The sequence below is a fragment of the Cebus imitator genome, unplaced genomic scaffold, assembly GCF_001604975.1.
Source record: "Cebus imitator isolate Cc_AM_T3 unplaced genomic scaffold, Cebus_imitator-1.0 Scaffold204, whole genome shotgun sequence".
NCBI lineage: Eukaryota > Metazoa > Chordata > Mammalia > Primates > Cebidae > Cebus > Cebus imitator.
The window spans coordinates 82,972-95,919 of record NW_016107519.1 but is presented as its reverse complement, the minus strand read 5'-3'; the positions used below and the strand labels follow the sequence as shown (position 1 = coordinate 95,919).

General features: G+C 41.2%; 1 protein-coding gene across 1 annotated transcript in view; it reads left to right on the top strand.

Moving 5' to 3' along the window:
* The first annotated feature begins 7,362 nt into the window (after positions 1 to 7,362).
* LOC108317558 (gamma-sarcoglycan-like) overlaps positions 7,363 to 12,948 on the top strand; it is a 77,442-nt gene continuing 71,856 nt past the window's right edge. The window contains exon 1 of the mRNA XM_017548164.2: positions 7,363 to 7,576. Within this exon, the coding sequence (XP_017403653.1) occupies positions 7,523 to 7,576 (54 nt within the window). The 5' untranslated portion in view covers positions 7,363 to 7,522. The remainder of the gene's footprint in view (positions 7,577 to 12,948) is intronic.

The following is a 12,948-nucleotide window of genomic DNA, read 5'->3' as shown; positions in this document are numbered from 1 at the left end:
AAGACCAAGATTCAGTTACTTTTCACTGGGTTTCTCCCAAGGCACTTGGGGATTATGGGAACTACAATTCAAGATGAGATTTAGATGGGGACACAGCCAAACCATGTCGATATAATTTGTCTTTCTTGAATATTTAGTGAGGTTGAGCATTTTTTCATATGCTTTTTGGCTGTACGTTGATTTTTCTGTCTACGTGATCTGTTCTTTGCTGAAATGAGGGTGTTGAAGTGTATTATTTTATTGCTCTCTATTGCTCCCTTTAGATTCACTAATATTTGTTTCTTTGGAAAAAAATAAAGCAGTCTTTCACCATTAAGTATGATGTTAGCAGTAGGTTTTTTATAAATGCCCTTTATCAGGTTGAGGAAACTCCTTTCTATCTCTAGTTCTTTGGATGTTTTTATTAGAAAAGGATGTTTCATTTTGTGCAGTGGTTTTTCTGTGTCTGTTAAGTTGATAATGTGGTTCTTGTCTTTTATTCTCTTAATATGGTTAATTACAATGGATGATTTTAGATGCTTTACATTTGTGGGATAAATTCCACTGGGTCATGATGTATAATGCTTTTTCAACTTTTTTTATTTTATAAGGTAAGTGAGGCAGTGGGAGAAAGAACAGAGAAATCTGTAACTGGTTGTGATCAATTAGTTATGTCACCACTGCACTTGGACCAGCTGGTCATGGCATATAATGCCTTTTATATGCTCCTAGATTATGTTGGTTAGTAATTTTTATTTGTAATATTTGTAGTATTTTTATTTCTATATTCATAAGACATATTGGCCTGTAGTTTTATTTTATAGTGAGGATTTTGTATGGTTTGATTTCAGGGTAATACTCACCTCACAGAATAAATTCTTAAGTGTTCCTCCTCTTTTATCTTTTGTAAGAGTTTGTAAAAAATTTATATTGATTCTTCCTTAAACGTTTGGTATAATTCACCGTTGAATCTATGGACCTTTCTAGGAAGTTTCTCCATTTAGTAATTCAATCCCTTTACTTTTATTTTTATTCAGACTTTCTATTTCTTCTTGAGTCAGTTTCAGCAGTTTATCTTTGTAGGAGTTTGTCCATTTTATCTAAGTTATGTTACTTTTAGACATAGAGTTGTTCATAGCATTACCTTATAATCCTTTATTTATTATTATTTTTTAAGATGGATTTTCACTCTTATTGTCCAGGCTGGAGTGCAATGGCATGATCTTGGCTCACTGCAGCCTCTCCGCCTTCTGGGTTCGAGTGATTCTCCTTCCTCAGCCTCCCAGGTAGCTGGGATTACAGATATGTGCCACCACACCTGGCTAATTTTGTATTTTTGGTAGAGACAGGGTTTCTTCATGTTGATCAGGCTGGTCTCGAACTCCTGACCTCACATGATCCACCTGCCTCAGTCTCTGAAAGTGCTGGGATTATAGGCATGAGCCACCACACCCAACCTTAATCCTTTTACTTTTTAAGGTTAATAATGATGTTTCCTTTTTTATAACTGATTTTTGTAATTTGAGTATTCCTTCTGTGTGTGTATCTGTCTACCTGTCTCTCTCATATTAGTCTAAGTTTGTCAATTTAATCTTTTATAAGTATTAATACTTTTTTCTATTATTTTTCTATTTTTCTACTATTTTCATTTCATGTATTTCTAATGCAATCTTAGTACTTCCTTCCTTCTACTTGCATTATATTTTTTGTTTTTATTTTTTAAGTTTCTTAAGATAAAAGATAAGGTTAGAGATTTGAGATTTTTCTTTTCTCTAACAGAGGCATTTATAACTAAATATTTTCCTCTAAGCACTGCTTTAGCTGCATCACATAGATTTTCATATATTGTTTTATTTTCATGTATCTCAAAGTATTATTTTCCTTATTATCAAGTATATTACATATCTATGTATTACTGGTCCGACAATAGAATTACATACATATTTCCTTGTGTAATTGATTTGCATATCAAGTAAGAGAAGAAAGAAGCAGCATACTATTTTACTGTCTTTTGCAATTACCTATGCAATAAATTTACTAGTGCTGTGTGTGTGTGTGTGTGTGTGTGTGTGTGTGTGTGTGTGTGTATTTGAATTAATGTCTTTCTTTCAGCATGAAAAATTTATTTTAGTGTTTCTTGCAAGTCAGGCTTACTGGTCTTTGATTCTGTGGGAGGCCCTTTAATTCTTAACCATGTTTTTTTTAAGTTCTTTGAACTTATTTAAAATAGATACTTTAAAGTCTCTGCTGAGTTTAACATCTCAAAAACCATTCCTACTCCCTGCTTTGTCTGCTGGATATGGGTTACACTTTACTGGTTTTTATGTTTGTATATGTGTTTACATGTTTCATCATTTTTGGAAAACTGGATATTTTTCATAGTGTATCATAGAAACTCTGGATTCTAATTCCCTCCCCTCCATCCCCAGGGTTTGTGGTTTACTTGTTTAGTGATTTGGTTAGACTATTTCAGAGAATTTTATTTTCCCCTCTGCAGGCAGCTTGTTACAGGCAGTCACATGGTACAACCTTGGTGATGCATACAATATTCCTGACCCATACCACTCCCCAAATCCCTGTGATGTTAGCCAAGTTTTCACTGATTGTGTCTCTCCCTGATCTCCCTGTTAAGCATCTGACTGATCTGTCTTTATTAGTATTACACCAGTTCTTAGCCTTTACTAATTCTTAGCTGATTGCTCTAATATTTTTGACAATACTTGGAATATAAACTGTTCCATAGTTGAATTTAATTACAGTCCAGCCTCCTTTTTTATGGGTAGTCTTTGAGACCTCCTGCAACTGTAGGAGGACTCCTTTTTGAGTCTTTTTTCCTGGTTGTCTCTTGATTTTCTAGCTGGTCTACCATTTAGCTTTTTGCTATAGTGGAGGTAGCAGTCTTCTCTTAATTGCTTATTACCAAGATCGCCATTATTTTTCATAGTGAACTTCTCCCCATTTCTGTTTCAAATGAAATCAGCTATGAAGTTCTCTATTCTTAAAGTCTGCCTCTCCTCCTAGGAAGAAACTTTGTTAGACGGCTCAAGATCTGGGAGTGCAGACAACAGCCTGCTTCTCTCAGAGTGACATCCCTGCTTCATGAGCAGGACACTGAGTGGGATTAGTAGCCCTTGGTCTTTTCAGCTTGCCTCTCCCAATATGGAACTTCCGCTCCATGTGTTGGCTAAGGCGAGGGCAGTAGCTGTCCAGTATTCTGGACCTGACACAACTTGAATAGAACTTCCACCTTACAGTGGTGGCTGGGTAGTGGGTGGTTCGGTAAAGCCCCAGTCCTCCCGCACATACTTTACTAGAATGGAATTTACATACATGCTTTGGTGGACTAGGTATGAAAATGATGGAGGCCACGCACCTCTGGAAAAAAAAATCCTGGACTAATAACTGGGGTCTATCTTCTTGGCCACACCTACCAAGAGTACAGCTTCCGTCACACTGAGCTGGGGGTGGGGACTGAGTGGTTAGTGGTTCAAATGCCACAAACTCATTATTTTTTACGAATATTTGTTAGATTTTATGAATAAAATATTTCTCCATTTGCTATATGCCCTTAGGATGATGCCAGAGGCTTTAAATAGTTGGGTTCAAAAATAAAAAAAAAATCTTCGGTAACCAAAACAGCATGGCATTGGTCTAAAAGTAGATACATATACCCACGGAACAGAACAGAAATCACAGAAATGAAACCAAATACTTATAACAAACAAGTATTCAACAAAACATACAGAAACGTAAATTGAGGAAGGCATACCCTGTTCAATAAATGGTGCTGGGAAAACTGGATCGCCACATATAGAAGAATAAAATTGGATCTCTCCTTCTCACCAACTACAAAAATCAACTCAAGTGGATCAAAAACTTAAAGCTAAGACCTGAAACCCTTTACAATTCTAGAAGAAAATGTAGGAAAAACTCTTCTGGACATTGGCCCAAGGAAAGAATTTATGACTGAGACCCCAAAAGCAAAGGCGGAAAAAACAAAAATAAATACGTGGACCTCATTAAAGTAAATGATTCTGCACCACAAAAGAAATAATCATCAGAGTAAACAGACAACCCACAAAGCGGGAGAAAATATTTGCAAATTAGGACTGACAAAGGACATTAGCCCAGAATCTATGAAAAACCAAAACTAAGAAACGAGGGGAAAAAATTCCATGTAAAAGCGGGAAAATGATATGAATAGACATTTCTAAAAAAAAAAAAAATGTACAAATGGCCAAAAATCATGAAAAAATGCTCAACATCACTAATCATCAGGGAATCGAAAATTAAAACCACAAATACCATCTTATCCCAGCAAGAGTAAGCATTACTAAAATGTCAAAAACCAACACATGTTGGTGTGGATGTGGTGAAAACGGAATGCTTACACACTGCTGATGGAAATGTATATTACTACAACCTCTTTGGAAAACAGTATGGTGATTTCTCAAAGAACTAAAAATAGATCTACCATTCAATCCAGCAATCCTACTACTGGGTATCTACCTCAAAGAAAAAGAAATCACCATATCAAAGAGATATTTGCACGCATATGCTTATTGCAGCACAATTCACAATTGCAACCATATGGCACTAACCTAAGTAGCCATCAACTGATGAGTGATAAAGAAAATGTGGTATTTTTACACCATGGAATACTACTCAGCCATAAAAAAGGACAAAATAATGTCTTTTGCAGCAACTTGGATGGAGCTGGAGGCCATTATTTTAAGTGAAGCCACTCAGGAATGAAAAAGCAAGTACCGTATGTTCTCACTCATAAGTGGGAGCTAAGCTATGGGTGTGCAAAGGCATACAGAGTAGTAGAATGGACACTGGAGACTCAGAAGCCAGAAAAAGGAGTGAGAGATAAAAACACTACATATTGTGTACAATGTATACTACTGGGTGAAGGGTGCTCTAAAATCTCAGACTTTACTAGCCTAAAATTCATCCACGGAACCAAAAACTATTCCTACCCCTAGGTCTACTGAAACTAAAAATTACGTTATCATTTAATTTTTAAAAATAAAGCTGAATACAGCTAAAAATAAATTTCAAAACAAAATAAAAATAGTTTTTATCAGGTAGAGCTGTTTCACTGGGGAGAGGATCTTCAGAGATGTGCAGTTCACTGTTCCAGTGCTTTTCATATTTATTCTTTAATACATCCATTTAAAATTTCTCTTTCTCTGTTTTACAATGTAAACAATATATTGGTAGTCACAGAAAATACACAATAAATTATAAATGCATATAATTCATAAATATACATGTATTGAGTTGCTGAAAATTATTTTTACTGGTAAGACATTCAGTCCAGTCTGGGGATGGTGTCCCTTGTCCATGTCTGGTTGTTTTCATTTACCACTTGGGATATTTTCAGCTTTTCATCAGGGAACTCATAAACTCTCTAGATCCCCACTGCGATCATCATCCCCAGCACAAACTGTTGCCAGTAGTTTCTTTCTAAGCCAACAAAGGAGAAGTTCTGGCTCTGAGATCATGTTAGTTTTGGCAATTAAAACACATTAGTAACTTTTGAATTCTTTGGCAGAAATATTAAACTGCAAAGTTTACTGATTAGTATGGACATTTTTAGAGCAACAATTCACAATATCTGTCATTTGCTGCCTGTGAAATATGTAGGAAATTATTAATGTATCCTTTATAATATATTTCTATATACATCTTGTTTAACCTTTGCTTCTTGAAGGCAATATTTTTAGAAAACGATTATGGTTGTCTGTCATCTCGAAGACAGAGAAGTAACTAGAGAAATATTGCACTGGACATTTCTGGAAAATTGGCTTTTCAAGTTTTTATTTTCATCTTTGCAAAAGTTTGCTTTTAAAAAGTATAATCTAGAAGTTGTAAACATTTCTGCCTTGCAGTTATCCATTCTGTTATGTAAAAACATTTTAAATGGTCCAACATCTGTATGTTTCTACTTAGTCCCAAATGTGGTACCAGATTTTTATTTAAAAAAAATCATAAAACACATCGGCATGATCCTTTGGGGAGTACATTTGAAAGTTTACCTCTTTAGCGCACTCAGCAAACGTTTTCGGATACCCATACCATTCACACGAAGCTGCTAAAACCAAGATGCTCCCCGTAATGCATGTGTCAACGAATAAATAAGTGATTGAAATACACAAACACTAATTGGAAAACTGTATGTCATACAGAGAACCTCTTCAGGCCTTGAAAATGGAACGCAGTGAAGCGGCTTTCTTGTCCTGGATCGGCATTTGCTATCTGAGAGCCCGCCTGGAAGCCCTAACTCAAGCGCAGCGTTGCTCTCACCGCAGCCGAGCTCCTGCGAGCCCCTGCGGGTGCCTCCTAGCGGCGGACCGGGACCTAGCGTTGGGCGAGCGTCTAGGAGTCAACTGTGCTGAACGCCACGGGTGCTTGGGGGGCGGCTGGGCGGCAAGGCTTTTAAAGCCTCGCAGATGGAACCATTCCCCCTCTAAATCGCCACAGGTGCTCTTTCTGACAGTAAAGGACCTGGGTCAGAAGTGTAAAGATTGTGGTCCCACGCTCCAAGCCCAAGATGCGTTCGTTCAGCAGTAGTTGGGTTGGAAAGATGAAGGCGCCCAGCTTCTGCAGCGAAGGAGTCGGGTGGGAGCGAGAACTGTCCCTGTCAAGCCACCTGCGCGCAACAGCGAGGCGGGGAGCCTGAGGGTGGAGAGGCGGCGGGGCGGAGGTGCAACGTGGAGGGGCGCAAGGGTGCGTGGAAGGGTGCGGGAGGAGCGCGAGGTATGCAGGGAGGGAATCTTGGGGCGGCGCGAAGGAGGGGCGCTTGGAAGGGCGCGGAGTTTGGACACTGAGGGGCTCGCAGTGGGAGTGGAGGGGCCCCGGGAGGGAGTGGAGGGACTCCGGTAAGGAGTGGAGGGGTGCGGACGTGCTGAAGGGGCGCGCGTGGCTAAAACGGGAGAGACATGGAAAGTCGTGGAGGGGCGGGGCAGTCCCTAGAGGAACCGCTGAAGGGACGCGGGGTACGTTTGAAGGGATGCTGTGTTGGAACTTGGAGGGGAGGGGGATGCTGGAGAGGCACACGCTGATGGACATGGAGGGGCACAGGAGGCGTGGAATGGCGGGACCCGTCGCGGGAAGGACACAGAGGAACGTAACGCTGCTCTGGAGAGGCGCTTTCGGGCATCTAGAGGAGCGCGAGGTGCTGGGACTTGGCAGCGCCCGGGGCGGAGGGTTGCTCCGGGTCCAGCCTGGCGCGCTCTGGGGCCGTGCGCGGTGGGAGGTGACGCGCGTCCCGCCCGCGGCGCCCTGGGCTGGGCTGGGCGCAGGACTGCGCTGGCAGCGGTGCAGCAGCCCGGGTGAGTTCCTGGGGGATCCCCAGCCCCCGCTTCCCGCGCGCCCCGGCCAGCAGCACCCGGAGCCGGGACAGGGAAGTGGGCGCCCGCGGCTGGAGAAGCTGCTCCCCCGCCCTGCAGCAGAGTCGTCGCTGCGGTCGCCGAGGAAGGACGGAGGGGAGGCCCGCGCTGTCCGGGGAGAAACCTGTGGTGTCATCACGTCTGGAATGAAGGGAAATGCAGTGGCTGTTTGCGCTCCAGGACTCCAAGAAGTACAGCAGGTAAAGAGAATCACCACGGCCAGCCACTTCGCCCTCAGCTCCCCAGATTCCTGGGTCCCTCCTTCTCCTCCAGCGTCCTAAACTAATTCCCCTGTTGTTAGACATCCTTATGCCGCTTCCAGCCTGCCCCCCGGACTCCATCACAACCCGTGTCCTCTTTCTCCTCGCCTTCTCTGCCCCAGATGACAGTTTCCTTCCTCTGCGCGCCATCGTGGAGGCTCAGGGACAAGAGTGAAACGTAATCTAGACAGTTGGCCTTTCTTTGCCCAAATACTTCGCTAACTGGTCCGCACTCTGCAATGAGACTTAATAACTTCTTGTGTGCCTGTGTTTGGTGTGAGAGAATGAGAGTTAATTTGTTCTCTGCAAATGATTTTGCCAAAAACACTGCCCTGGGTGGCTTGCTGGGGAGTCTGTAATACTGAGGAAGCGGAGTGTCTGCAAAGTTGCATAGGGTTTACTCGGGGATTTTAGAGGGGAACTGAAGCACCTCGGGGCTCTGTCATCTTCAGTGGGATTATATGATAACTTGATGATCTTCACCACTGTTATACTCATTACCTCCATTCAGTACCGCTAATTAATGCTTACGTATTACTTACATGCTGTCACTTGGTTACATCAGAGTTAGCAAGTTGCTTGTTCTTGAATCATTACTGAGTATTCTGGTGTTTCTGAATGTTAGCGCAGTACCAGACAGTTGGTCTGTGAAACATCCACTCATCCAGTGATAATATTGTACAGGTGGATTTTATAATGCTGACACTCCATGTGTATTCAGAGTATTCATGTACTAATGCTCCTGGATGTTCCTTTACGCAGGTAAATTGGTGTTTGTAAAGCAATGGAATTGTATTTACATTTTTCCATGCAAACCTTTTGAATATGGGTCTTCCTATGCTTTTCTTCCTTTGATATGAACAGGCTATAAAGAAGCTGTAAAGAAGAGAGTGCACAATTGTATTCCGAAAGTGCACATAAGCTGAAATCTTGGTTTTCTGTTGATGGAATCTTTTCCTAACAGGTTCAGTGTCCCCGGTATTAAAACTTCCCTTCATGTCAGTATGCTTCCAAATTGACTAGCAAGCAGGCATCCATCCACATGTGTTAGAATATTTTACAGTAGGCTGGGTGCGGTGGCTGACACCTGTAATCCCAGTACTTTAGGACGCCAAGGCAGGTGGATCACCTGAGGTCAGGAGTTCCAGACCAGCCTGGTCAACGAGATGAAACCCTCTCTCTACTAAAAATATAAAAAGGCAGGCACCTGTAGTTCCAGCTACTCAGGAGGCTGAGGCAGGAGAATCGCTTGAACCTGGGAGGCGGAGGTTGCAGTGAGCCAAGATCCTGCCACTGCACTCCAGCCTGGGCAACAGAGTAAAATTCCATCTCAAAAAAAAAAAAAAAAAAAAAAATCACAGTAAACTTTTAAAGTCATACAACAGACATATTTTCAAACATTTTACTTAAGTCCTCTGTTCTTTTCACCTTTAATGTTTTTGCTGAATCAAGCAGACACAATATTTAGTGAATGTTACACATAAATAATTAACGTCTACGGTACGCTTACACCATACCTCACATGTGCAGAGGTGTCCTGTGTCATGACTAATCTGTCAGACAACTTTTCTTAAATCTCAGAGAAAAGATAGTGATAAATAGCACATTTAATAGATTCAAATGATTAGGACTACACAGCCTAGCTGGTCTACATAGCAGACTATAAAATCAATAAGCAAACTTTCACATTGTACAAATAATTTGTTTGCATTTTAAAACTACTAAAACACCTCTTGGAGATAACAAAAATAATAATACACCTTTTTTTTTGTTTTGTTTTGTTTTTTTGGTGAGCCAGAGTTTTGCTCTTTTTGCCCAGGCTGGAGTGCAATGGTGTGATCTTGGCTCACTGCAACCTCCGCCTCCCGGATTTAAGCCATTCTCTTACATCAGCCTCCAAGTAGCTGGGATTACAGGCATCTGCCACCAAGTCTGGCTAATTTTTTGCATTTTTAGTAGAGACGGGGTTTCACCATGTTGGTCAACTGGTCTCGAATTTTAGATCGCAGGTGATGCACCCCCCTCGGCCTCCCAAACTGTTGGCATTACAGGCATCAGCCACCACTTGTGAGCGACCGCTCCTGGCCTATACTCCATTTTAAAAATAGCATTTTATTAATTGTGGGTTGGTAATATGTAAAATCATTTTTATTTAAATATGTATACACATATATACACACACTATATTACATTTTAATCAGCATCATTATGTTATCTTGGGAATTATTTTTTTCTTATTTTCAGACTCTCATTTGATGTTTACTACTTAACACTGTGTCCTCCTGTAATCTCAGCAAGTTGGGAGGCCGAGGCAGGTGGACCACTTGAGGTCAGGAGTTCAAAAGCAGCCTGGGCAACATGGTGAAACCCCGTCTCTATCAAAATTCAAAACATCCGGGTGTGGTGACAGGTGCCTGTAGTCCCAATGTCTCGGGAGGCTGGGGCAAGAGAATTGCTTGAACCTGGATGGCAGAGGTTGCAGTGAGCCAAGATCACGCCACTGCACTCCAGCCTGGGCAACAGAGCGAGACTCCATCTCAAAAATAAATAAATAAACAATAAAAAATAAAGAATTAAAAAAATAATAAATAAGACTATGTTCTATAAGAGACCCTTATTATACTGTGGGTAAAATACATAAGTATCTAGAGACATGGTTATAGTTAAACTAAAAAAGAATGATAATTTTATTTCTTATTCTAAAATTGTATTGTTAGAAAGTGATTTATATGGACGTGATAATAGTGGTACAATAACCCATACTTAAGTGATGACGCCTTATGCCTTTTTAAATGGCAATTTTCTTAAGTGTTCTGTAGTTAAACTTACATGAAGTAAACAAAATTGGTTGTGTGTCCGTAGTGGTAACAATACAATATTTCTGTACACGGATCCCTGGTTAAAGTAAACTTGCAGATACATTTCTGAACGTGACATCTTCAAAATTAGGATATAAAATAACTACTTTAGTAACATGCATTTTCACATTTCATTTTGTTACGTATGAGGAAAATATATGTGCTGGAATAGCAAACAACAGGAAAAGTAAGAACAGGGTAAAATCAGGCTTTCCAAGGTAATATAAGATCCTGGGGCCCTTTGAGAATCTGGTAATAGTTACAGATCTGCTGCCTAGAAAAATGTCTGGACCTAATAACTAATTTGGACTCAATTTCAATTAGGTGAATACCTAATTCAGACTTGGTTTGAAGAGGGGACCTAATTCTGGACCCCTGGCTGAGATCACCTAAATTAAATCCCAGCATGGATGTGGGCTTGGTTGCTTAAGGCACAAAACCATGAGTCATTCCATGATATCAAAGTATAGCTACATTAGTAATTAAATCATGAAAGCTGAACTGGAAAAGTAACAGGAATCAGGTATTAATTTGTAAAAATACACTATTTTTTTGTCTAGTAGACTTTATTCAATATTTGCTGCTAAACTCTTTTTGTCAAAACTAAGATATAGTAAGTTACCTGAATAAGAAAAGGGGAAATTTTTAAATATAAAAAAATTTAACTAAAATCATATTGAATTGAAGACAAAGGCCTAACACCAGATATCGAAAGGCTACAGCTATATACTAAAGTTATCCTTTTATAAGGAATGTTTATGGAAATCATGGACTTATTTGCTTGAAATTTCATGGATTGTGTTACACTTGGGGTTGCCTTGCATTTTAAAGGGGGGGTGATGTACAGTTGCAAATGCCCGCTTTACCAAGAGCTGGTTGTATTCTTTGTCTCTCCTCTCCTGATAGGCCATGCTGTCCTGACAAGTGGCCTCAATGGGTAGCAGGGGTTTTCGTCTTCCTGTCTTTCTTCTTTAAGATTGTTGACTCAGTTTGTTTATTTTTATTTATTCATTTATTTACTTTTGAGACAGAGTCTAGCTCTGTTGTTGCCCAGGCTGGAGTGCAATGGCACAATCTCAGCTCACTGCAACCTCTGTCTCCGGGGTTCAAACAATTCTCCTGCCTCAGCCTCCTGAGTAGCTGGGAGTGTGCCACCACACCCAGCTAATTTTTATATTTCTAGTAGAGACAGGTTTCACCATGTTGGCCAGGCTGGTCTAGAACTCCTGACCTCAGGTGATCCCACCTGCCTCAGCCTCCCAAAGTGCTGGGATTACAGGCATGAGCCACCGGGCCAGGGCGACTCAGTTTGTTTATATCTCCCCTTAATCCAAAATGATTTGCCATAGCTACTCAAAAAATTATTCTCCAGATAATTTAATTATCACAGGTACATGTAATAGCATTGTACCATTACCTCTGTCTTCCAGCACTTGCTCTGAAAAGAAAGATGCTCTGTTTACTGTGTTGATGGAACTCCTACTTTAAAGAGTCACTTGAAGTGTTTCATTTCATGTCACCTTCACACACACCCTGTGATTAGGACCCCATTCATCACAGAAGGAGACTGGGCCCAGAGAGGCTGCAATTCGCTAAGGTAGCTAAACTGCAGAGGAATAAAGGAATATCTGAGGCCAGGTCATTTATAAAGAAAAGAGGTTGACTTTGGCTCATGGTTCTACAGTCTGTACAGGAAGCATGGCACCAGCATCTGCTTCTGGTGAGGGCTCAGAAGGCTTCCGTTATGGTGGCAGGGAAATAGGAACTGGCCTGTGCAGAGATCATTTGGTAAGAGAGAGAAAGGTGTCCCTCTGCCACCCCATTACTTAAGCTTGAACCAGTCCCTCTCGCATTCCCTTAGGAAGCCATTCCACAGCTCCACCGCTCTCCTCCGGCCTCCTGCCAGCCCTGTTCCCTGCCACTCACAGCAGATGACCTCCCTGCTACTCCGGAGGCACTCAGGTGGGAGCTGCTTTGCTCCTGCCATCCCCAGTGATACCCTCCATCTGGGCCAGCATGACCCTTTCCTCTTCAAGGCAGCCTGCTCCACACCCTTCCTCTTCCCATTTTCTCCTTCGTCTATTCAGCCCTCTGCCTCTCCTGTGGCCCGCCACTCCCCCAGCACGTTCTCCTGCACTTTCCCTTGAGCATAAGCTCAAGATTAGATGCCTAATTGAGGTTAATGTAAAAGAAGGGCTTTCTGAGAGAGACGGCAGCTACACTGACTACTTTACTAAAGACAGAAAATAGAAAAGTTATTATCAGCCTAACAAGGAACTATTTAAATTAACCTTGTTTGGGGGCTATGTGGATTTAATACTTGTAGAAAATGTTAATAACATGATTTCATCATCATATTAAAACATTTGGGTAAAGAATATTTTCAGGCCATTTTTGAACAATGAAAGAGCGTAAACAAAATGGATATTGTAGCATTATCCTCAAGTTTGTCAT